We start from the raw sequence: 26,528 nt of genomic DNA on the forward strand, positions 1-26,528 counted from the left end.
ATCTAAGTAGGACAGGACCTAGACAGAGAGGGAAGGAGAGAAGATAAGACGAGAGGATGAAAGAGAGAGCAGAGCAAAGGCCCCTGCTGGTCACCCAAGATTACAATTAAATACAACACTATTAGACATTATCAAAAAATTAAAAAAAATAAATAAATTGTTCATCCCATTTTAAGCAGAGTCTGCCTGTATGTTTCTCTCTCTCTCTCTCTCTCTCTCTCTCTCTCTCTCTCTCTCTCTCTCTCTCTCTCTCTCACACACACACACACACACACACACACACACACAGAGTTGTCCTTGTTACAGGTCCTATCAAATCCGTAGACTAATAATAATATAAATGGCGACATTAAACTCTTAAAATGAAAGCAATAAAAACAGAAACTCTAGATATTCTTAGCAAACCTCATTCTAATACATGTGTGAGAGCAGTTTGTGCTAATTCCACGTTTTGGTATTTTTTTTAGGGATTCACAGTAGATTATCAAGAGGCTGTGGGCTCACTGCGATGTTGTCTACTTCTAAAATGATTTCCCCGGATGGAAATTCCGAACCAAAATGAGTCTGTGTAAACATATCGTCCAGTGAAATTGTTGGCTCATTTTTGTACATTTTACTGGCAGCGTGTGTGAGCTCTTCCCTCTTGATATTGACGAGAAGCTGCTTCCTCTCTGCGCTCATTCTGCAGCCTTCCAGGACCGACCTGCAGCCCATTCAAGACGACAAGTTTGGAAAAAACATGTTGAGAGTTTAATCAGTCTGCAAAGACGAGATGGAGTCTGCCCCACTCACGGTACGCTATCATTATTGTTGTTGTTGTTGTTGTTGTTGTTGTTATATTGCTATTTTATTCGGATCAGTTATCTCCACTACGGACTTGTTAAAAGGCGACAATGCAGTAATATGGGGGAATATTAATGAATAATATGTGACGATGCTCATAAAGTGAAATCTTGGGATTCATTTTACGCTATGACTTTCGGTCTTTTTCTCCACTCGCTCATTCTTCCATTTGTCCGCAGTGGGTAGGCTCACCATGCGGTTTCCACGGACCGTATATTTTCTACAGGGGTTTTCGATTCCAGCTGGACCGTCGGGAACGGCTGCTGGCGCTGGGGGACTTCTTCTTCGTACGCTGTCAGCCGGGAGAGCCGCTGTGCGTCGCCGAGCTGCAGCTGCTCTGGGAGGAAAGGACCAGTCACCATCTCCTGTCCAGCTCCAAACTTTATTTTCTACCAGAGGACACCCCGCAGGGGCGGAGTGCCAGTCACGGTGAGGTAATTAAACCAACACACACACACACACTCTGCTGCGTGCTGTTCAGTTGTCCTGTAACTGTCATCATTTACGTGTTTGTCCCAGTGACCCTTTATTCGGGCGTTTATCCCAGCATCGTATGCCACCATGACACCCATGTTTTCAGTTTTCATTCAAGTTTTCAATGTTTGTGGGTGAAGTAGCACGCCTGAACATATGTGAAGCTCTGAGGCTGCCCAGCTCAGCAGCCATTCAGTTAGTTACGTTGACGTATTTGGTGTTCAGCTTGGCAGATAATCATTCCCTAAAAATGCATGAATTTTCAACGGAGTTTGGTCTGTCTGTGTTAGTATCGGCAAAGCCTTAAAATGTCCGACTTTTGAACGGAGTTTGGTCTGTTTACAAACTTCCCCACGTAACTTAATATGTGTTCAGGCCATGTTTGTGTCGCATTTCAACTCTGGAAAAACTTGACGTTCTTTACATTCCTGTTCTGGTGCTGAAAAGATTAATAATGAAACCTTTGCTGGACATTTATTTCGGTTGATAAGCTCTTCAAGCTATAGGACCAGGACTTTGTAGAGCTCTCTGTGCCCATATTCCTCCATCAGAACCACACCCATAATGGAAATTGTGAACTAGCCACCAACCAAACTCTGTAAAATGTTCATGCTAATTAAAGACAACACAACATTTCATGTTTTATCATGTAATTGCAGTGTTGAGTTCAATGTTCAGTGAATTTTTGTTTCCAAAATGCTGTTTCAAAGTCTTCTTTACTTTGAGGTACAGTACAGTACAGTACTTTACAGTATGTAATTGAGGTGGAGAATACGAAATCCTGTTTGTTTGGCCCTGAAGCGAGGTGAGAAGTGTGGTGAAGAGTATGACTGCTCTGAGAGGAAACTGACTCACGGATTTTAGATTTTGTATTTAGCTATGATTCACATCACATGTAGCAATCTGTTCCTCTTTCTGCATGCTGTGACACAATGGGCTGATAAGATACATGCTTCCCTTTAATCAAACCAATGATACCAAGGAACAAACTGATGTGAAGAGGAATTGAACAATTTATTGTGTGGTCCCCTAAAGTACTCACTAATTTGATATGATAATATCATGAAATGATTTTAAGTACATTGATAGTAGTTTTTGTTGCATCCGCATGTAATCTGATGCCTGGTTACACTGATGTAGATGATTGTGTCCTTTCATGTTTTACTGGTATAGTTCAAAGAGTGCAGAGATGACTCTTCACCGTAAATGTGATGCCCTCTTTATTTTTTAGTGTGGAGTACGTGTGTGTTCATGTGTGGTGTGTCTGTGGCAGGATACACTAAGAGTAAGTGACAGCTGAAATGGGCAGGTTAGAGCTTGAAAACGTGTTTGGGGTTTAAGACATGATATGAGCTGACAAGTTAAGTTGTCACATTTCAGCTGAAATAAGTGCTCTACCAGACAAAAGGAAGATAATATCATACCTTTCCAATTTTCTGTTTCTTATTTCAAGATTGTATTTAGAGCAAAGTATTTAACTAGTGACACATTTGCATAGTTATTTTTTGAAGATCAGTATTTGATTATATTGTTTGTTATCAAGATGTATTTTGCATTGTAGCATTAAGGCCTGTAGTAAATTAGAGATGTGCTGGCACTTTGCTGCTCTCTGTCGTTATGAATTGATTAATGATGGTTGTGCCTTGAAGGGAGCCATTGGCATTTCTGAAGGTTACTGTGTCACAATGCTGCAGTCTCCAGATTAATTTAATTTTACAGCATCAGTGACTGAATAAGCCTCCCTGTGCTATTAATATTAATATTGATATTAAAGCAGTATTATGCAGTACTCAGCAAGGTAGTTTGGGATGTTGTATTTGGAATGCATTGGCTGTAATCTCTGTGTAGTGGTTTTGGGCTGCAGCACTGCTTTACAAGGCAGGCTGCAGCTGTAAGCAGAGAGACTGAAGCTGCTTTAAAGGAGTTTCATAGATTTTGTGGTTACAGTGACCTTTATATTCTTGCAGTCATGCTTCAAACAGATATATATTTTCATCACTTAATTTGTCAATTATGTGCCCAATTAATGATGGTGGGTGGCACGGTGGCGCAAGCAGGTAGTGCGCGTGCCTCACAGCAAGAAGGTTACTGGTTCGATCCCCGGGCGGGACCCTTCTCTGCGAAGTTTGCATGTTCTTCCTGTGCATGCTCGGGTTCTCTCCAGGTACTCCAACTTCCTCCCACAGACCAAAAACATGCTCATTAGGTTGATTGGTGACTCTAAATTGCCCCTAGGTGTGAGTGTGAATGGTTGTCTGTCTTCACATGTTGCCCTGCAATCGGCTGGCGACCGGCTCAGGGTGTACCCCGCCTCTTGCCCGTTGAAGCTGGGATAGGCTCCAGCCCCCCCGCAACCCCGAAAGGGATAGGCGGTATAGAAAATGGATGGATGGATAGATTAAAGATGGTTTGGGCCATAAAGCATCAGAAAAATCACAGCACAATTTCATTCAGCTAATCTAATTCAGGTAATCAGACGTTTTGCAATGTCAGCCAGTTTACTATAAAGTAAGACAATCAGCAAACGATCACCTTTGAGAAACTGGAATCATTAAATGTTTGGCATTTTTGCTTAACAAATGACTTAAATGAGAAATCATTTGACATAAATCTAGATAAAGGTAGTTTAGCTTGTACCAAGCTAATTACAAATTTCAGTTCAAGTCAGTTATGGTAATAATGACAAACTGCTGGTGTTGGATAAATGAGTTATGTGTGTGTTGTTCACATCTGACAGTATTCAAAAGTGGCTGAAAACCCTAATCATACAGTTGACAGCTCTGCACACGCTGCACTCTGTTTGAGCTAACATTTCAATCAGGAGAGATTGACCTTCACTGATGTTAACAACAGGAAATGAGTTTGGTGATTAGACCCCTTTGATGAGATACAGCTTCAATAAGCATGGGCCCATGAAGATAGGAGATAGGTAGAGTCCCCAAAACTTTAGAGACAGGTGGTGGTGGAGTAAAGCCCACTGATAGAAGATGGAACCTTTCAGTCTAAACACCTGGATCATCCTGAGGGTGATGATTGGGAGGTGATGGGTTGTGCAATCCTAGGCCTGAAGTGAACCGGGGCAGAAAGATCATTGACCAAATATGGTGACGTCAGAAATGTATTAAAGGAATTATGACAGAGTGGGAAAGTGGGAGCAAAAAAATTGCAGAAATTTTAAACAAAAGTGACTGAACTTTCACCAGAGCTTCAGTATCTTCACAGATGGACAGGACAGACTGTTTCAAAGCCCCACATTCTCAAGGACCAATTTCAGAGCTTCTGCCGTACTAAGCTTAGAGTGGCATTCCATCAACACCATTTGCTGTCTTTTACTTGAGACAACTATGAGCTACCTCCGAGTTACCTGTCTGAAACTGACATGAGGCAATGATATTATTGCTTGTTTGTGTTTTTGAACAGTAAAAAGACATGTCATCTTTGGCCAAGCATTAATAGTACAGAGATACAAGGACCTGAATGTTATTTTCTCTCATTGTTTGGCAGGCTCCCATAATTAATAGAGATTTCCCAGCCCAATCTCAAGGATCGGTGTCAGGGCTGATCCTTGCATAATTTAATGGATCATATCGGCTAGAATAAATCTGATCGATGCAGATCCTGTCTTTGTCCTTTTGCTGCTCCCCTTTAAAACTGCCAATTTGTTTTGTGAGGGAGAACCTCCAGTCTCTAACACCACTGTTCAACTGCAAGAGGACTGTGTGTTTATGCTTATGTTCCCACTACATCAGTTTACAGTGCATTTGCCTGTTCAGATCTTTAACCATTCAAATCATTTACAGTATTTTCAGAATACACAGTGATTCTTAGAATCAGAATCTGAATCAGAATCAGAAAAAGCTTTATTGCCAAGTAGATTTGTTTTGGTGATGTTGGTGCATGACAAATCTTCTAAAAATAAACTATTAAAAAGTAAAAAAAATATAACAATATAAATATATATATACACAGTCTGTTTTTCCGAATAAAAAGAGCAATATAGCTGACAGTGATACAGTAAAATAATAAGGAAATCCAAGCTGAGCGTTAATGTAACGCGTAGAGTTATGCCAATGTCAATGTTACAAGTAGAGGCAGAGGTGGATTGTGAAGAGTGTGAAGGGGGTTCCTTGTTGATAAGGCTGACAGCAGACGGGAAAAAACTGTTCTTGTGGCGTGAGGTTTTGGTCCCGATGAACCGCAGCCTCCTGTCAGAGGGGGGGTGTCTCAAAGAGTTTGTGTCTGGGGTGGGAGGGATCAACCACAATCTTTCCTGCACGGCTCAGGATCCTGGAGGCAGGGATGGGAATCGAGAACCGGTTCTTTTTGAGAACCAGCTCCCAGTAGTTCAATTCCTTGGAATTGTTTGCCTGCCTGCTTAACGATTCTCCTTATCGATTCTGCCTGTCTTGCACAGACGTGATAACGTCACGCACGCTGCATTGTTTTGGTTTAGAACGTAGCCGATATGGCGTCAAGGCAGACACACTTCAAAGTATGGCTATATTTCACACGAAAAGATGACACCAGGGCCACTTGCAACACGTGCAAAGTTTCCATTTCTTCAAAAGGGGGGAAATACCTCCAATATGCTAAAACATTTGTCCACACAGCATGCAATTCACTTGCAGGAATGTCACGTGTTTGATACGCTACTTAGTGACGCTTGTGAATCTAGCAGCAGAGCAAACACCAGGGCATCATCTGATATTAGTGCCGAAGGTAATGTTGTACTCTTACATGCCGTGTCTGTTGTGTTAAGGTTAGCGCCATTTCACTGTGTAAACTGCTTTCGCCATATGAATCATCTCGATGTCCTTCCATCAAATTAAAATGACGATGACTGCTAGAGTCAGGCTGGCTCAGAGGCCAGCTCTCACACTGGCTCAGAGGCTGCAGTGGGCACCAGCAGGTCTCGCGCACCTCTATCCGTTAAATTCTTATCAATTCCCATCCCTACCTGGAGGTGTACAAGTCCTGAAGAGACGGGAGATTGCAGTCAATCACCTTCCCTGCAGACTGAATGACACGCTGCAGTTTGCCCTTGCCCTTGGCGGTAGCAGCAGCGTACCAGATGGTGATGGAGGAAGTGAGGATGGACTCTCCACTGTCTTTAGAGCGTTGAGCTCCAGGTTGTTCTGGTTGCACCAGGTCACCAGATGGTCAACCTCCCACCTGTAGGCAGACTTGTCGCCATCAGAGATGAGTCTGATGAGGGTGGTGTCGTCCACAAACTTCAGGAGCTTGACGGACTGGTGACTGGAGGTGCAGCTGTTCATGTACAAGGAGAAGAGCAGAGGAGAAAGAACGCGGCCCTGAGGGGATCCGGTGCTGATGGTCTTTGAGTCAGAGACGTGTCTCCCCAGCTTCACGCACTGTTTCCTGTCAGACAGGAAGTCTGTAATCCACCTGCAGGTGGAGTCAGGCACGCTCAACTGGGAGAGCTTCTCCTGAAGCAGGGTTGGGATGATGGTGTTAAAAGCAGAGCTGAAATCCACAAAACAGGATCCTGGCATAGGTTCCTGCAGAGTCCAGGTGCTGGAGGATGAAGTGGAGGGCCAAGTTGACTGCATCGTCTACAGACCTGTTGGCTCTGTAGGCAAACTGCAGGGGGTCCAGAAGAGGGTCGGTGATGTCCTTGAGGTGTGAGAGCACAAGGCGCTCAAAGGACTTCATGGCCACAGAGGTCAGGGCAATGGGTCTGAAGTCGTCAAGTCCTGTGGTCCTTGGCTTCTTGGGAACAGGGATGATGGTTGAAGACTTGAAGCAGGCTGGCACGTGGCACGGAGCTGGAGCTGTTGAGAGGTGTCAACTCACCCTGGTGCGTGATGGAACACAGTAGTCCTCACAGAAGCTGATGTAGGACGTTACAGCCTCCGTGTACTCATCCAGACTGTTGGTATCAGTCCTGAACACATCCCAGTCAGTAGAGTCCAAACATGCCTGGAGATCCTCCACAGCCTCACTGGTCCACTTCCTTGATGTCCTCACTACAGGTTTGCAGAGCTTTAGTTTCTGCCTGTACGCAGGAATCAGGTGGATCCTGACATGGTCAGAGTGGCCCAGTGCAGCACGAGGGAGGGCGTGAGAAGCATCCCTGACTGTGGTGTAACAGTGATCCAGAATATTCTCCTCTCTGGTCGGCCATTTAATAAACTGTCTGTATGTAGGGAGTTCGTGAGTGAGGTTACCTTTGTTAAAGTCACCAAGGACAATAACTAAAGAGTCTGGGTTGGTCCGCTCCACATGCAGTATCTGGTCTGCAAGCATACGCTGTGCATCCTGCACGTTGGCCTGCGGTGGGATGTAAACGCCAACCAGAATGAATGAAGCAAAATCACTGGGTGAATACAAAGGCTTACAGTTTATGATAAAAGATTCCAGGTCAGGGGAACAGTGCTGCTGAATCACTGTCACGTCGTTGCACCAACTACTGTTGATGTAGAAACAGATTCCTCCACCTTTAGTTTTGCTGGAAAGTTCCGTGTCTCTGTCCGCGCAGTAGAGTTGGAAGCCAGCCAGCTGCAGCGCAGAGTCCGGTATTAATCCACACAGCCACGTCTCAATGAAGCACAAAACCGCAGATGAAGAAAGGTCCTTGTTTTTACCCAATAGCAGTTGTAGTTCCTCCAGTTTGTTGGGCAGTGAACGTACGTTAGATAGAAATATTCCCAGTAACGCTGTGCAAAGGTGAACGCACCTTTGACCAGGATGTCCAAAATGTTGGGAGCAGAAAATTAGAAAATAAATCAATCACAATCAATTCTTAGAATTGTCATCCATGAACTGGACATTTAGTGTATCGTAACATTAATTATTTGTTCCACTCATAATGTCTCCTGCGTGCTGTCAAAGACAGTGAAGGTTTCACAAAATGAAATGATAATACCCATGAAATAAAATGCAGACTACATGTTAAATGTCATAACTAGTCACACTGACAGTCACACAGTTATGAGGCAAGAGGTGTTGGGTGGCAAAATTTGGATAGACAAAATCTTCAACAGCATGTCTTCAATTCACGAGACACCTGTAGTTAACTGATGCCCTGTGTGGTTGTGAATCCATTGTGTCGCAATCAAAAATGCTTTAATTAATTTTGACTTAATCATGCACAGTGGCATTTCTTCTGCGCAAGAATATTGTTACAGCTTTATGGATACAGTATGTGTACTGACTTTGTCTCATGTCATCACTTGCATAACAAAGCACTGAGATGTTCATCCAGTAACACTGTGAATTTCTTGGAAACCTTTACTCCGCACATTATTGTGTAATCAACTAATCTGTGTCATCTTGTTTCTGCTCTTGGTTATTGTAATTATATGAGTCAGCCCATATTGCAAAGAAAACAACTCCCCCTTTCTCCACATTGTTTTACTTTCCTCCTCTGGCAGAAGCAGATGATCAGATTACTCTTTTATAAAGGGAAAAAAATCTACCCCACATCAAGATGTGTTTTCGCTATTTCTGTGATATGCAGCCAATTTAAGAGTTTTGAAAGCAAACACATTTTCCCTGACACAGGAAACCAAAAAACAAAGTGATAATTTGAGATTATTTGTCCTCCACCAGATAAACTAAAAACTGCCCAGTTCACTGTAAATCTGCCGTTTGCCTTGTGGAGCTCTGTGCTGGAAGACATGATTTGAAGTTTTTGTGCATTGCTTGTGGTACATTATGGGCACTACCACATTGGGTTCTCTCTCAGTATCCACATTGTAAACTCTTCTTTTGTTACTACTTGAGAGATGTCCGCATAAATGTTTTCACTTAAATCTTGAGTTCAGGCTGACACTTACATCAACGAAAAGACCATATATAGGAAATAATTATATGTTTAGTTTTGGTGGAAAAGGACATTTTCTTTAAACCTCCTCAACAAAATTTACAGCACATACAGAGGAGGATGGAGTGGTGGAGGAAGCACATGGTACTGGCATGAGCTTACAGGCTCAGGACCACGACCCTGTTGTTCAAATGAGCCTTAACTAATTCAGGTTCACATGCTGTTATCATCTGTGAATTTTTATCCAGATAATCTTGTTCTTTGAGTGTAGTTTGAATATTTGTTTGTGAATCCTTGTGGAAATTCTTTTGAGTAACGGTCTCTCTTATTTTAACATAAAGGCCCTTGGATAAATCCCTCCTCCACACAGTTGTCCAATCATAGCTTCGTAACTGTAACTAGGCCCTGGTGGAACAAGCTTTGAATTTCTATACATGTAGGTGCAGTAATGATGCATGAGTCTACATCAAATGCAGGTTTAAAGAGAAATACTGTGAAAAACCATTGCAATATGTATCTTTATCTTCTTAGCTACAGGATAAGGTTGTAGTGGACACTGCCGAATGGAATACTACAAATATACCATATGTATATACATTAGTTTCTTAAACTTTCATAATCATTTCCTCATTAACATTCATCAAATGTTTAGGATCACCTATTTTGTTGATATTTTTCTTCTTTCCTTAAATAATGAATATTTTAACTCTGATAAAAACTGTATAATTCAGACACTAAATGTATTATTTGCATTTGAAACAGTTCAGGCCCCAAATGAAGAATAATTATAGGACCGAAACTTCCATTTAGTCGATGTCCCTACAGCGTTGCACAACAATTTTGAGTTTACCAGTGTAGTAAAGCATAAAGGGCATCATTATTGAACCACAATGGTGCAGTTCAAATAAATATTTTGGGAAGCCATTAGTTAAATAAGTCTAAACTTAATCTGTCCAATTTCGGTAGTGCTAACCCTAGACTAAGTTTTAAGAATAGCTTTGTTGGCATTACTGTGAACTAAATATTGTGTTCTCAGTATACAAAACACAACTTTTTAGCAAACTGTTCATACAAAATAATATGGATTTATAAAGAGGACTTTCAACAACCAAGCATGAAACACCTTTCAAAATGTAGAATAGTTCTTTTAGGCAAGGCAAAGCAAATGTATTTGTATAGCACAATTCATACACCAGGCAATTCAAAGTGCTTTACAGAAGGACAAAAATACCTTAAAATCATACATTTCAAAGAAACAGAAATTAGAAGAGAGTAGAAAAACAAAAATAATATACATTTAAAGGAAAATTAAAAACAGAAGCCAAAAGACAATTTAGCATTTAGAATGATTAAAATCATTAAGCAGATATATTTACTTTAAATAAAAGCTGTAGCAAATAATAATGGTTTCAACAAGCAAAGGAGGGAATTACTGAGTGCTCGCAGGTGAAGAATGTGGTGGACTCCAGTTCAATGTCAGGTGCTCTTGAAGTTGAAAGATTCCATAAAGACAAAGAAAAAGCAACAAAGCTTTCTTCAGGCACTCCGACCGAGCCAAGGATAGTTAAAAAGCCTTTATTAAATTAGGGCATATTGATATAAAATATTTAGTGCTGTCAGGCGATTAAAAAAATTAATCTAATTAATTACAGGATTTGTAATTAATTAATCTAATTAATCGCATTTTAATCTCATATCTGCTAAAGGTCCCCAAATAAAGAATTTGAATTCTAGGACATTACAATTCCTGACATTCACATTACAGCTGGTGAATTCTTTTCATCACTGTAGTTCTCGACTGTAGCTGGAAATTAGAGTCAGATGACGCTATCTGAAACGCCTCTTTTAGGCCCTCGTCTTCCATGCGTTAATTTGCAGCGTAATTAATTAATCTAATTAACGCGTTAACCTGACAGCCCTAAAAATATTCTAAACACCGACCAGTTTCAACCACGGCGGGTCTTCGTCAGGGCGTAAAAAACAGGTGTTTTTTTTAACTATCCTTGGCTCGGCCGGAGTGCCTGAAGAAAGCTTCGTCGCTTGTCAATAATGTTTTCAACCCTGATTTAAATGAGCTGACACTTGGTGCAGACCTCAGGTGTGCAGGGAGACTGTTCCACAGGTGAGGAGCGTAATAACGGAAAGCTGCTTAACTTTGTTCGGTTCTTATTCTGGGAACACACAATAGAGCTGTCCCTGATGACCTGAGAGGTCTGGATACTTCATATGGGGTTAATAAATCTAGAATATATTTTGGTCCTAGACCATTTAGTATTTTGTAGACCAAAAGTAAGATTTTAAAGTCTATTCTTTGACCCACAGGAAGCCAATGTAGTGATCTGAGGACAAGTGTGATATGGTCCATTTTTCTAGTGTTTATAAGGACTCATGCAGCAACATTTTGGATCAGCTGTTGCCTAATTGTTTTTTTGTTTAAGCCAGTAAAGACTCCATTGCAATAGTCCAACCTAATGAAAATGAATGCATGAACAAGTTTTTCCATGTCTTCTTTGGACAGACATCCCTTGATTCTGGTTATATTTGTCAGGTGGTAGTAGGCTGATTTGGTAAAGAGCTTTAAATGGTTGTTAAAATTCAGAATCAATAATTACACCAAGATTTCTGGTTTTATCTGTTGTTGTCAGTGACATGGAGTTAAGGTGAGCGCTGATCTTTGACCTTTCATTTTTGGGGCCAAATACAATCACTTCTGTCTTATCTACATTAAGCTGAAGAAAATTCTGGCACATCCACTCATTGATTTGATGAATACACTCACTCAGTGAAAGTAAGGGATGGTAGTCATGTGACGACAGAAATATAAAGTTGTGTATCATCAGTGTAAGTATGATAAGAAATATTATGACGTTCCATAATCTGAGCTAGGGGCAACATGTAGATATTGAAAAGAAGTGGTCCGAGAATGGACCCTTGTGGCACCCCACATATTATCTTTTTTCATTCAGACACATACTCACCATTTGACACAAAGTAGTCTCTATCCTGTAAATAGGATTTGAACCAGTGTAGTACAGTGCCAGTAAGTCCCACCCACTTTTCCAGCCTGTCAAGAAGTATGTCACGATCAACTGTATCAAAAGCAGCACTGAGATTTCATAATACTAAGACTGAGGTTTTGGAAGCATCATTATTCAGATGTATGTCATATAAAACTTTGATAAGTACAGCCTCAGTGCTGTGGTGTGGACGAAATCCAGACTGAAATGCATTAAAAAGATTGTTCTGCATCATGAAAGCATGCGTTTGTTGAAAAACAACCCTTTCAATAATTTTTCCTAGAAAGGGAAGATTTGATATTGGCCTGTAGTTACTTATTACTGAAGCATCCAGATTAGTTTTTTTAGGAGAGGTTTTATTACTACAGTTTTCAAGGCTTGGGGAAACTGACCGGACTTAGGAGAATTATTTATTATCTGAAACACATCTGGAACTATGCAATTCAATAGTTACCCAAGTAACTATTGAAATGAAGCTTTTGTGAAAGGCAATTCATTTTGAACTGTACAGTAATGTATTGTGTGTCAGTGTTAATATGTGTATGCTGTTGTCCATATTGAAATTTAATTGCTTGCATACTGAATGCAGCTTGCTTCATTGCTCACATGCAGACATAAAATACATGACTTTTCCTCAAAATTTGCAGTTAATCTTTCAAAGTTGAATCGTGAAATCACAGATAAATTCGGAACGACAGAGCTGATTTAAAATTTATAAAATGGGTATGATGTCATATCACCAATGTTTGCCTTTGGCTGGTGGAAAATCAGCACCATATGGCTGATCTGAATATCAGTGTGACTGGATGTCAAACTGTGTCAGATACAGTAAGATGAGAAGCCTGATAGTGTCAGAGCAGCAGAGACACAACACACTCTGCATACTGGAGTCTACATGTGCCTTTGTCAGCTGTGTGAATGATCCACAGGGCTTGAGGGACAGCAGATGAACAACAGTGGGCCTTTCTCTACTTTAACTTCTGTTTTATTGGTTTACAGTGTAGAGCCCATGTTGTTATTTGAACAAATTTAATAGTTTAATGATTTTACCAAAGAGATGTTCCTGTCTTTCATAATACGTGTATTTCCAGAGACAAAAAGGGTGAAGGTTCAGTTGTCTCACTCAGTTATTTCTGCCTCAGGCACATGTTGGTGTCAGGACATTCAGCTTTTCAGAAACTAAGTGACAGCCTTGTTTGGAGTTTGCTGATCATGCCGCTTAAGGTTATACAGTATGTTGGAAGTGGTTTCAGAAGCTGAAGGTTCAGATTTTCTAGCCCCATATGGAAAAATATATAGCTTACTAGTAAGACTCAGTTGTCATTTGATTCAGCCTGACAGCATATTCATGTTGGCATGTTGGAGAGTTGTCATTTTAAGTTTATGTGATACAGTAGTTGTTGCTTGGAGCACTTATGATGATGACTTAGATGTAAGAGTTTTTATTCCTGTGGTGAGCTTTCTATCCCTACTTTTCATGGATATAGAAATCATTCCAGTCTGCCGTCTTAATGGCAGCGAGAAACTGAAAGATTCTGTTTTTCACTGGAAATAGAAACTACTTACATTTAAGATAAAATATCATAAATTCAATTTGTATAGAGATTTTGCAGCCTGTGCATACCACTGATTATTAATTATACAACCTCCAAACAAAACTCACACAATCAAACACAAATGACCAACAATAATTTAAACAAACTGTAGACACAGTGGTTGTGAGTAGAGATATTAGGCTGCAGAAATAAAATAACTGCCCAGTACAAGTATAACCAGTCCCCTCAGCCTCTTTGTCCCATTGCACTCCCCAGAGTTTTCAAACATTTAGAGCTGAGTTAAGCTCTGCAGTCAAAACTGTACCAGAATTTGTCAGAAACAGCAGAAAGTCCTCACACACCTCACTGAAGGAAGAGGTTCCTCAGTGATGTAGCAAATGTAGAAGTCAGAGCTGGAGAATCCACCATGAGCATTACAGCATTTAGCCAAACACAGGGTGCACACACAGGTCACACAACCTCTTGGTGTATTTTGTGTCATTGTTTTGTTATGCATTAAATCTGTGATTAATTAAGGTGGGTAGATGCAACCTTTTTTTCATCCACAATAATATGAATTGATTTGAAGGTAATGGTTGACGCATAGACATGTCAGTCATGTAGCTGACTTCTTTTCCTGAATAATAATGGGTAAATTCTGGAAGAAGAAACATATCTGTTTCCAACACATCATGGATTCAGGACCTCCCAAGTGTGTTTCACACCTGCAGAGGTGTGAAACACGCACACGACTGTGTTTTTAGGCCTGTGCATGTCAGGGACCAAGTTCCCTCTTTGATGGTGCATTAGATGCAGGGATGCTCAAGTTAAAACATGCCACTTCTGACAGCTCAGAGGAGCACTCTCTGCTGCACTTCCACCACTGACAGATGCCCTCTGACTGTCCAAGTCTCAGGGAAAAAAAACAACTTTTATCTTATTTTTCATCCCATCCTGTCAATTTGGCAAAAACTTGCAGCATTCCTTTAACAATCTGCAGAATGCTCTTAAAGACCTAAGACTTGTACAAAATGTTGCTAAAACTCTATTTTGTTCATGCTTTTTTCCTGAGCCACAGACAGAGCAGCTAACAACAGACTTCTGATTGAGAAAGTTGCAAAATAGAAATATCTCAGCACCTGGACTGAAAAACTATTATCTTATCTATTATTATTATTATTATTGTTATTGTTATTGTTATTATTGTTGTCGTTGTCATTGTTATTATTATTATTATTATTATTATTATTATTATTACACCTGGACACCTCCTTTTTACATAGGTGTAATTTATTAGACATTTTATCTATCCTAATTGCATTTTTTAACATAACTTTTTATTTTATTTCATACCTAAATTATCCTAATTTTCAAATCATTTTCCCTGATTGGAAAGCTTTATTGGATTTTTTTAAAATAATGGTATGACCTTTCTCTGTCAGTATATATCTTTGTTGTTGTAATTGTTGTTTTCCCTTTCCTTGTTTGTGTAATTGACTCAGTGTCATTGCAAACGAGGGTGGCCCCTCAATGATCTCTCGAGTGTAAATAAGAATTGAATGAATGAATGAGCAATGTAAGGAAAAGACGCAACTGAGGGAAATGTGTATACAATTAAAGGACTTGGCATATATTCAGTGCTGATGTACCTGATGTGCTTAATCCCAACTGTAAACTGCTTCTTCATCAAGAAGAAACAGGTGTGACAAGCACCAGAGCAGTTTGAGCCATTGAATAATGAAGAGATGTGAGCGGTGACTCAGAAGTCTGGTACCAGCCCACACAATGTATTAAAACCCAAATCACTTTCATACTTGGATAATTGCAACTGATTGCAATTGTGCTTTCCATATGTTTTGGTTGCCATTGTTGACTTACTGATACATTTTATTATTGGCTCTGTTCACAAAAAAAGCAGTACTTCCTGGGAGTGTGTGTGTGGGGGGGTCAGGGTTAGAAAAGTACCAGTTATGGTCTCCAGGAAATGATTGTAAGTCTATGTAATAGACCCCAAAAGTGCGTGCGTGTGTGGTTAGGTAAGGTTAGGTTAGGTTAGGTATACGTAGGGTTAGGAATAGGCAAATAGTGGTTAGGTTTAGATAAGGGCATAGGGTAAGGCTCCAGGAAATGAATGTAAGTCTATGTAATGTCCCCACAAGTGATAAAAAGACATCTGTGTGTGTGTGTGTGCATGCGTGCGTGCGTGCGTGCGTGCGTGTAAAGTAAATGTAATGAGATACTATGAGATACTCTCTCCATGTTTCCAGAGGGCATATTTGTTTTAATCCAGGTGATGTCACCTCTGATCAGGCTATGCTTTGGAGAGGTAAAGGAGTGGCAGAGGAGCAGTACTTTCCATGAAAACATGGGAAGTTCCACATTCACTTCTTTTCAAGGCAAGCTTGTTGCCATGACAGCAGAAAAAATTAGACTTCAAACAACAAACAAAGCATGGATAACAGAGAAAAGAAAGACTAAGAATTGTATTAATATACATTGATAGAATTTGATTAACTTGTCCTACTTGCTGTAGTTCGTTTTAATAGCTCCATTATTCACTTTTACATGTGTAATCTCTATAAACATCACCATCCCAAAGTATTAACCAAACATAATGTAGCACGGAGTAGTCCTAATGTTGACTGTGTGTATGAGCATATAGACACACACTACACACACCGCTCACTCTAGAGCCAGCTTTACATCTTGGCCAGGATCCAGTCTTTGCCTCATTGCCTCATCATGTTAATAAATCATCTGGCAAAGCAGTCCAGGTGTTCCAAATGATTAAGGCCCTGTATGATAGCGAAGCATCCTGCTGGGCAGGCGGACTGCAGATACATAATGCAACAAGGTCACTCAATGCTTCATTGGAAATTAAAGCTGACTGGTAATTTGGTCTGTCAGCAGCCTTGAAGCAAAACAGAACAGAAAGCAGGAAAATATGGATTTCATGTACTGTGTCTGTCTATATTACATTAATGGTGTACGTAATGATAAAATGTAATAATATTCTAAAGTGATGTTTTCTTTATTGAAAAAAGCTACATAATTACACAGTTATGACAATGATGACAGAAAATAAAGCTTCACTAAATAAAGTCACATCTGCCTATATTTGATATCAGGTGACAACCACTAAGGATGCTGCTCTGTACTAGCTACTACCAACTACTAACACTAACATTAACTTCCCAGACTAACAGGACAGACTGCTCTGAATCCTGGAGGTTCCAATTCAGCTTTTTAGCCAACACACTTTATACACAGATATGATGTCTTCAAAACTTTGACTGGAGATCTGACAGCTCTTCTCACCAGCTGTCTGTCATTTACACTGAACAATAGGCCCACTGACCTACCTGCTGGCTACCTGAAACTGCCAGGATAACCTTGATTGTCTACCACTACCACTCCATTGGTGTGTGTTTTGAGCAGCAAACAACAGCCAAGACTTTCTTTTTTGTATGAATGATTCTATTTTCAATCATTTCAAAATGATCTTTCAAGTCACAGTTTAGATATGAAAACTATTCCTTATTCAGCCTACCTGGAAACATCCAGCTTTAAAAACTTTCAACACAGGCTAATTATTAGAATCAATAAGCTATTGTCTGATCTGTAGTCTGCAATTGTGGTACAGAAGTGATTCAGCGTGAGGGATTTGTCATGATCTGGTTTGTTTGGTTTTGTTATTTCCTGTTTTATGTTGAAGGTTTACCTTATGTGACACATTTTGCTTTACTTCCTGTATTGTGTGATTGTCTGATTGTTTTCACCTGTGCCTCATTAGTTTTCCCTCCCCAGTGTATTTAAGCTTGTGTGTTCCCATCAGTCTTTTTCAGTTCGTCCGTTGTATATATGTGTGACAAGTTTTCCAGTCTGTTTGTGTTTCCCTCGATATCGTGTGTGTTTGGACTTTTCTCTTCTTTTCCTCCTGGACCTAGGTTGTTTTTTGGATATTTTCATTGGATTTTCTTTGAGTATGGACTGTTTATTTTGGTTTTGACCCTCACCAGTCTCACCCTCCCGTAAGTCTTTGTTTGGTTGTGTTATGAGTTGCTTGTTGTGTTTTTTTCCTTTTGTATAATTTGCCATTTGTTGTTTTTTCCTTTTCTCCTGTGTCCTCAGGGGAGGTGTGGTCTGGCAGTGCTGCAAGCAGCCAGCACACCTGCTCCTCATTCCTGCTGATTTCACCTGCATTTAGGCAGTGGGGCGACTTCGCCTCGCTGCCAGATTGTCTATGGTTCTTGCCTGACTTTCCAGCCATTCTCTTGTGATTCCTTGCGTACTCTAGTCTTGTCCTTGTAGCCTTGTGTTGTCTCAGTTTGTGTCTTAGCGTTAGAAGTTGTTTTTTCTTGCATTATTCCCTTAGTGGTTCTAACCTTAGTTCATTATTCCTAGTGTCTTGTCTGTTATACTACCCGCTCGCCACGGTGTTGTTGATTATTTAGTTTAGGGCTGATTTTGTGTTGGTTTGGCTCTGAATTGTTTTTGTTATAGTGTTTGTAGTAATTTCATTTGTAATAAAACCGTTTGTTTTCAACGGCTCCCTTGGTTCTTGTGCTGTTTTTGTTTCTGCCTTTTTTTGGGTCCAATTCTAAATATTTTGGCGACCAGCAGGTTGCCTTTTTTGTTAATACATTTATTGTACTGCACCAGCTCTGCCTTCATTAGTCTGTATTTGGGTTTGATTCTTGTTTTTTTTTTCTGTCACACCATTTCAACAGTACAAACTGACCAAACATAAATCCAGCAGACATTAATTTCCACTTGGAGGAGGCAAAAGACTTTGTATCCATGAGGGCTCTGGACCCTAAGGACACGCTGGGAGCCATAACCTCTGTAGAATCCAGGCTTTACTCTTAAATGCTTGTTTTGGGAAATAACAGGCATGTGGAGAATTTTGTGGGAAACAGATGGTCTTAAAGCCAGGATGGAGAATCTGAACTCCTTCATTGGCTGCAATTCTGCTCCTAGCATGGGATCTGTTAGCCCTCCTTCAGTCCCAGCTCCCCAGCCATCCGATCCACTGTCTGCTGGCCTCCTGTCAACTCCACAGGCTAGCCACAGGCCTACCAGCCTCCTACCAGCTCCCGCCCAAGAATCTGCTCACCCCCGGCCTGCTAGCCTCCAGTCAGCTCCAGTGCCTGTGTCAGCTAGCCACCGTCCAGATAGCCTCCCATCAGCTCCAGCCCCTGAATTGGCTAGCCACAGGCCTGCCAGGATACTGCTAGCTCCAGTACTTGAGTCTCCTTCACTGCCAGCCTCCAGAGGGACTTCACCTTCATTGCTGTCCTCCTGCCAGACCTCCAGAGGGGATTTGCCTTTCTTCTCATCTATCTTGTCCCAGACCGTCCACCTAAAGTTCCCTGCTCCACCCTTGCCCAGTCATCAGGCTGCCTGCCTGAGGTTCCCTGTCCAGTCCATGCATCAGCTACTTGACCACTTGCCCCTAAGTCCCTCCTCCAGACCTCCCCCTGCCCACCCAACTTGATTAGGGTTGTTGGACTTTCTGTTTTTCCTGTTTTATAAAATACATCTTGGTAAACCTTCATAAATGTTGAAAGGTTTACCTGATGTGTCACATTTTGCTTTACTTCCTGTACTTTCCCACCTGTGTGATTGTTTTCAATCCACAATTTGGAAAAGTCCTGTCTTAGAAGGTTACTCAGAAAAAGTAAAAAGTTGTCATTAGTGGGGTATTATTATTACTGATGCATTAAATCTAAGGACAGTTTTATTGTTGTTTAATGCTGGTCAAGCAGGACCTAATTTTAACTCCTCTACATACGCCTCATCCATAACCATGCATAATATTTTATAAGATGTTACATTTTGTGTGCATCTGTAAAGTTATTAATATAGTTAGTATAGCTAGTATATAGCTCTCAAATAAATGAGGTAGATGACTAAAAAGTACAATACTTCCCTCTGAAATCTAGTGGTATCTATCTGATTTTGTCTATCACTGTATTGTTGAGATGTTTGTGTGTGTTTGTCTGCTGCAGGATGAGGTGATCGCACTGTGTGAGAAAGTTGTAGTTCGAGTGGAGGACCTGGTTAAATGGACAGTATGGGACCACCATGCCTGGAACAGAGGAATGAAAGCTTTACCCCTGAAGAGCAGCACAGTAAACACAACCGGAAGCAGGATAGACTCCGTCCTCCTTTACCGCAACTCAACTCTTAGCTGTGGCCCTCACTTCAAAGATATCTCAAAGGAGAAAGCAGCTCTAGGTAAGAACTAATGTCTCACCTTTCTGTGTAGAGCTGACAGTATTGAAAAACCTATCACTGAAAACCTGAAAGTATGATATTCCAATGGGGCAAAGGGAGAAGAAATGGTGTGTGCATAAGGCTTTGTTTTCCTAACAAAATGTTCAAATGTCCTTGAATGGTTAAATGGAAGCCTTGGTATTCTATTCCTGCATGGAGATGAGGTGGGACAGTCAATATGTGGAGACTTTGTGCTGTCAGCTGTTAAATCAGACCGCTGTTGTGAAATCAATAGTCTCAGCAGGAGTCTGAGAGCACACAATTCTGGATGACTCACTCTATGAATGAGAGCTTGTTAATATCTCTTCTATGTGGAAAAATTATGTACTTTAATCTTATAATGTAAATAAAGGTTTGTTGGTGTCTCCACAAGTAAAAGTTATCACACAACATTCTATTCTAGTATGAGATTAACATCTTTTTGTCAAATTATTAATATAGCAGGAGACATTAAACATATTCATATTAAACAGCACTGCTTCCTACTGATGGAAACCTTTAAGAGTAGCATCATTAGACAAATTGTACTGAATGTTGTGTATGGCTTGTTTGTCTAAATACAGAGACAAAGTACTTTACAACATAAACTTATAAATAATACATGAACTCAAAGAAAGGGACATAAATATGATGAATCTATCAAGCAGAAGCAAGCCTGATGCATCTTTGTTGTTTTGAAAATGTGTGGTGTTTGGCTTTGCTTGTCTCATTCATGTACTCATTAGTCAGCATGCAGGTTAGCACTGTCTACAGTATGAGTGCTTGTGAGCAATTTTTCATCCATAGCAGCTCAACAAAAAAGCTCCTAACTTGCTATTACAATTCTGTCTACAAAAGCCACCTTTTGCAAATGCAATTTTGTTTTGAGAGGGCCCTGAATTTTTGCACTAAAGATAAGATGCATTTTCTTTGTGTTCATGCATTCTACAGTCTTTTATAAAATGGCAGTCAGTAGCCAACTGTTGGCTTCTTTTGCATCATGTTAAAAGGTGATGGCTGAGAAATGGGAAGGAAAATCAGACTTGTTCACATGCACACAGTTGGACAGTGATTGAAATATCTAAAACAACCACACAATCATGCCTATATGTGTTCAAACAGATTCCAAAAACATTGGGATGCTGTGTAAACCATAAATGTGATAGAATGTGATCATTTGCCAGTCCTAGTTTGACATATTCTCAATTGAAAATGGTTTGCTTATTCTGAATTTGATGCCAGTAACATGTTTTAAACAAGTTGGGGTAGGGGCAACAAAAGACTGGGACAGGTAAATGGGTTCATTGGTAACAGGTGATAGTATCATGATTAGGTATGAAAGGGGCATCCTGGAAAGGCTCAGTCATTCACAAGCAAGGATGGAGAGAGGTTCACCACTTTCTGAACACATGATTGTATAAAGGATATTACTACTTGGGCTCAGGGACATTTTGTAAAACTGTTGTCAGTAAAGACTTCATTTGCAAACAGTTGCAGTTTTTATTTAGGATAAGATAAGATAAGAGACTTTATTTATCCCATCATGGGGGAAATTCACATGCAGCAACAAGACAGAGTGCAAGAAGTCAGAGGATAAGAAGACAAAATAAAAATAACAAGAATAAAAAATATTGCACAAATGTTATATACCTTATGGTAATTTACAATATATATAATACGTACAGACTTAGGGATGTCCCGATCACGTTTTTTTGCCCCCGAGTCCGAGTCATTTGATTTTGAGTATCTGCCGATACAGATCCGATACTTCTATAAAACATTATGAAACAAACTAAGAGCAAAGAATAAGATCCAGGATGACCTTTATTTTTATTTATTTTTTTTACCAATAGCTCTTATATTAACATGTAACATACACAATTGTGCATGCATGCAGTGCAGTGTATTGTAAACTTCTATGAGGTAGCTTGAATAAAGTCAAGTCAGAACAGAACACAGAAATAAAATAAAATTTTCTTCACATTAGGAATAGTGCAACATTAAGTAAGGGATAATGCCCGATGAGGTGTCCATGATCAGAAATGAATGGACGATGTGGAGGTGTGAACCGTCCGATGCGAATGAATGTACTTCGCTTTCATTTCTGATAATGGACACCTCATTGGGCATTATCCCGCTTATACCATGGTCACTTACAAAAGAAATAGCTATTAAAGCAATTATTAATACGTTAATGTTGTTTTTTCCATTAAAATCCTAAGTTTTTCACAAGAAGCGGCTGAGTGGACTATTTAATATCTCTCCTTGTGACGCGTTGCCAAGGTAACCGGCTCTGGCCACAGAACCTGCAGCTCGGTGGGCCGCAGCTGTTATATTAGGCCTAATCAGTGGAGGGAAGTGAGATGATTGCTTAAAGTTATGTTACGTGATACAAAGTATCATTTCAGAGGGCAAGTGCACCTCTGCTTGTGTGTGTCCTCTTCTGTCTTGCCTTTGTGATAAATAAACTGTGAAACAACATATGTTCTGAGTTTGTGTTGCCACAGTTGCCAACTAGCGTTTGAGCCAGCACAATAATTTAGAACAATCAGGCTATTTGCACTTTGAACTTTTTTTATAGGTGTCCACAACACTTTTTAACAGACACCCTGCAGCCAATCAGAATCGAGTGTTCACCCAGGCCACAGTATAAAGACTCAATAGTCTAGTATTAAAACAAATAGCTGCTTAACTTAAAATAGGCATCAAAATATCAAATGCAAACAAATGAGCAAATAAAAGTGAGCTTGAGGCCAGTATTGTGCGTTTTGGAACTGCACTCCTAACTCGTATTCTCAGTGCAGTGTATTGAGGCGTATCAAGTTTGTGGTGTTAAAAGCAGCTTTGTCTTTCCCACCTCTCGAGATCCCAAGCTTCAAAACAAACTGCTGCGTGCTGCCGTGTTCCGCGCGTGCGCTGTTCAGTGGCGTCTGTCACAGACACAGACCTGGCCTGTAAACGTTGGTAGTTAAGTACTATTTTATTCTCATTTATTTTTAATCACTTGCCCATATATTGTAAATGTTATTTAAGAATAACAATAAGTATACATATGTGTATATATATTATTTATCCGATACCTGATCGGGACGTCTGATCCGATTGAGTCTGCAGTCACGCAATCAGCCCCGATTTCTGATCACGTGATCAGATCGGGTCAACCCTAGTACACACTAATTTAAAAATAAGGATTGCACATGAAAACAGAGGTTATCAGTACAACTTGCATTTGAATGGATGTTTATTGTGCACTGTTATACAGTCTGATGGCTGTGGGCAGCAATGACCTGCGGTAGCGCTCCTTCCTGCACTGGGGATGTGAAGTCTTGTGCTGAAGGAGCTGCTCAGGGTCCTCACAGTGTGGTGCACGGGTGGGAGGAGTTGTCCATGATGGATGTCAGCTTGGCTAACATCCTTTTGCCTGCCACCTCCTCAATGGAGTCCAGTGGGCAGCCCAGGAAAGAGCTGGCTCTCTTAACTAGTTTGTTTAGTCTCTTCCTGTCTCTGTCCATGCTGCCCCTTCCCCAGCACACTATGGCATAAAACACTGCAGAGGCCACCACAGTGTAATAGAAAGTCCGTAGTAGAGCCCTGCACACACCAAAGGACCTCAGTCTCCTGAGCAGGTGTAGACAACTCTGGCCCTTGCCATACAGGGCGTTAGTATTTTCTGTCCAGTCCAGTTAATTGTTGAGGTGAACACCCAGGTACTTAAATGAGTCCACCACGTCAATGTCTGAGCCCTGGATGTTCACCGGTGTGTGAGGGGAAGGTTTCCTTCGGAAATCAATAACCATCTCCCTGGTCTTGCCGGTGTTTAGGATCAGGTGGTTCTGCTGACACCAGTCCACGAAGTCCGTGATGACCCCCCGTACTCCTGCTCATTCTCCTCTGACACAGCCAACAATGGCACTGTCATCAGAGAATTTCTGCAGATGAGAGAGGGTGGAGTTGTACATGAAGTCCGAGGTGTAGAGGGTGAAAAGGAACAGTGACAGCACTGTTCCCTGGGGGACCCCAGTGCTGCTGCTTTTCAGCACTGATGTGTATTCTGGCTGCAGATGGACGAGGTTGTGATCAGAGCGACCGAGAGGGGAGGGGGGTGGAGGTGTATGTGTCCCTGACATTAGCATACAGAAGGTCGAGAGTCTTATTGTCTCTTGTGTGGCAGTTTACATACTGTGTGAAGTTGGAGAGTGACAGAGAGAGAGGCGTGATTGAACTCCCCAGAGATGAGAAAGGGGGGCCTGTGGGTGTCTTGTCTGCAGTGTGGACAATGTGCTCTTTATGCACTCACAGGCAGCAGCAGCATCAGCCAACGGGGGGATGTACACAGTCAGTGCAATAACGTGTGAGAACTCCCGGGGAATGTAATATGGCCAAACGCTGACTGCAAGAAGCTCAATGTCCCTGCTACAGAGCTGCTCTTTAACAGTGATGTGGCCAGGGTTACACCATCTGTTGTTAAGAAACACACACAGTCTACTGCCTTTCTTCTTACTGCTCTCTGACACTTTCCAGTCCGCACGGACTAGGGTAAATCCGTCTAAGGAGACAGAGTCCGGTGTGTCCAGGTTCAGCCATGTCTCAGAAAAACACATAAGACTGCTCTCCCTGTACTCCTGCTGCAGCCTTATTGGCGCCGATAGTTTGTCCATCTTGTTGGAGAGAGAGCGGACGTTTCCCATGGTAACAGCTGGTAAACATGGTTTATATCTCAGTCTTCTCTCCCGGCGCTTGAGACCACCTCTACATCCTCTCTGTTTCCTCCTTATCTCTGCTGGAATCTCTGGTTTCCCAGTGTGGAGCAGTCCAGTGTGTCTGAGGGCTAACAGCTGGTCCCGTGTATAGAAAATAGAGCCATGGCTGAAAGGGTCTCTCAAGGCAGACTCAAAGTCCAAAAAAAATAACAGAAAAACAAGCACAAAAATTACAAAAGTGGAACTCCTACTTGCACATATCCACAGGGGTTTTAGAAAACAAGAAAGAACACCAGAAAAACACAGAAATACAAAAAAATACTAAAGTGGGTAAAACAGAAGACAGAGCTGCTGCAGCTTGCTGCCACTCACGCGGCGCCATCTTGGATTTACGTTTTACACAGCATTCCAATTCTTTTGGTATCAGTCTTATAGTTTTAGCCTGTTTGGTGTGGTTCAAACAAACCCATTTGATTCAGTTTGTTTAGGCTGGTGTGAAATGTGTCTGGCATTCTTTGACTTTCTTTTGACATCATTAAACATAACACTTTGAGCTACAGTAGCCATTAGCAACAGCAGCAAGGCTCGAGTGTTCCATCAGCATCACACAGGTTGTGCTCAGACACAGCAGCTGTATAGTAGAAGAATTTTGGCAGTGCTTTCAGGCCATTACAAAATCTATGTAGTTATATGCATAAGTCAAAAGGGAATTGATGTGAAGCATAATGTGTGCAAAGTGTGAGTGAAGCAAATGGTGCTTGTTTGAATTTGATGTCATTTTTTGAGGCAAAAGAAGTTATTCTCTGTGATGGTTTGTCTGCAGTATTTGACACTGTTGTGGAAATTGTCTGCTGCTGGTAAAAATGGGAGGTGTGGTGTCTCAAGTAGATGAATTACAAGGAACTGAAATTATCATTACAACACATGCTTTTTTGGAACTAATACATATTTAAATTTCTTATTAAAGTACTGATAAGACACTGAATTTTAGTGGAACTAGACCATGTCTTATTTCTCTTTTTGTGAATGATCTATCAAAAGCATTCCTTCACAATCCATCCATTTAGTCTGGATAAAAAAAAGACATTATTTTTTCTCTTTTTTCCTTTGTGTATATATTCACATTTATTTGCGCATTTATTTTTGTCTAACAACACTAAACAAAGACAAAGCATTTATGAATACAGTAAAAATAGTTGAGTGAGGACAAGGAAATTACACTTTCATAAAGCTATCATAGCTGATTTTCAGTTTCTGTGCTTTTGTAAGACTCAAATTTCATGTGTCTCCCCATTTGCATAATTGTATTCAGCATAATCCTTGTGTGCTTTGTAGAGTTATTGTTAGATTTTAATTCTCTATACTGATTTTCAATTTTGGTGCACCACTGGCCAAACTTATTTAAAGAGCAACTTCATGCTAAATCTACTTACCACAACAACGTTTGTTTTTCTCTAATGACTGAGACAAGACATACAAGGACGTCTAACAGCCTGGAGGACCTGGCCAGCCAGGATTCAAGAAACAAGTTTAAACTTGACTTACCTTAGATTGTAACCCAACACTTAACTTTTTCTAGAATCACGTTTATAGAATAGCATTACTTGCCCAGAGGAAAACACAGTTAAGACAAACACAGTTAACCTGGGCAGCAGTGTACAGATTTCAGCCCCAAATTGGGTGGCATTGAAGGCCCTGTTTACACGTACATGGTAATTTTGAAAAACAGAGACATGTCCCTTCGTTTGTGCCCTTCGTTTACACGCAAACGGAGAATTCGCCTCTGAAAACGATGCATTCTAAAAACTCTGGCCAGAGGGGAGATTTTGGAAAACGTCGGTTGCACATTTGCATGTGAACTGAGAAAAACAAAGTTTTAGGTAGCCAATGTCACATTATGCGCCAGAAGTTGCAC

At 40.8% G+C, this 26,528-nt stretch overlaps 1 protein-coding gene across 1 annotated transcript in view; it reads left to right on the forward strand.

Annotated features, from left to right (window-relative positions):
• The first annotated feature begins 675 nt into the window (after positions 1-675).
• LOC139349857 (AT-rich interactive domain-containing protein 5B-like) overlaps positions 676-26,528 on the forward strand; it is a 46,552-nt gene continuing 20,699 nt past the window's right edge. The window contains exons 1-3 of the mRNA XM_070990879.1: positions 676-793; positions 1,023-1,277; positions 19,667-19,895. Of these exons, the coding sequence (XP_070846980.1) occupies positions 773-793; positions 1,023-1,277; positions 19,667-19,895 (505 nt within the window). The 5' untranslated portion in view covers positions 676-772. The remainder of the gene's footprint in view (positions 794-1,022; positions 1,278-19,666; positions 19,896-26,528) is intronic.

Source organism: Chaetodon trifascialis, chromosome 21 (assembly GCF_039877785.1).
Source record: "Chaetodon trifascialis isolate fChaTrf1 chromosome 21, fChaTrf1.hap1, whole genome shotgun sequence".
NCBI lineage: Eukaryota > Metazoa > Chordata > Actinopteri > Chaetodontiformes > Chaetodontidae > Chaetodon > Chaetodon trifascialis.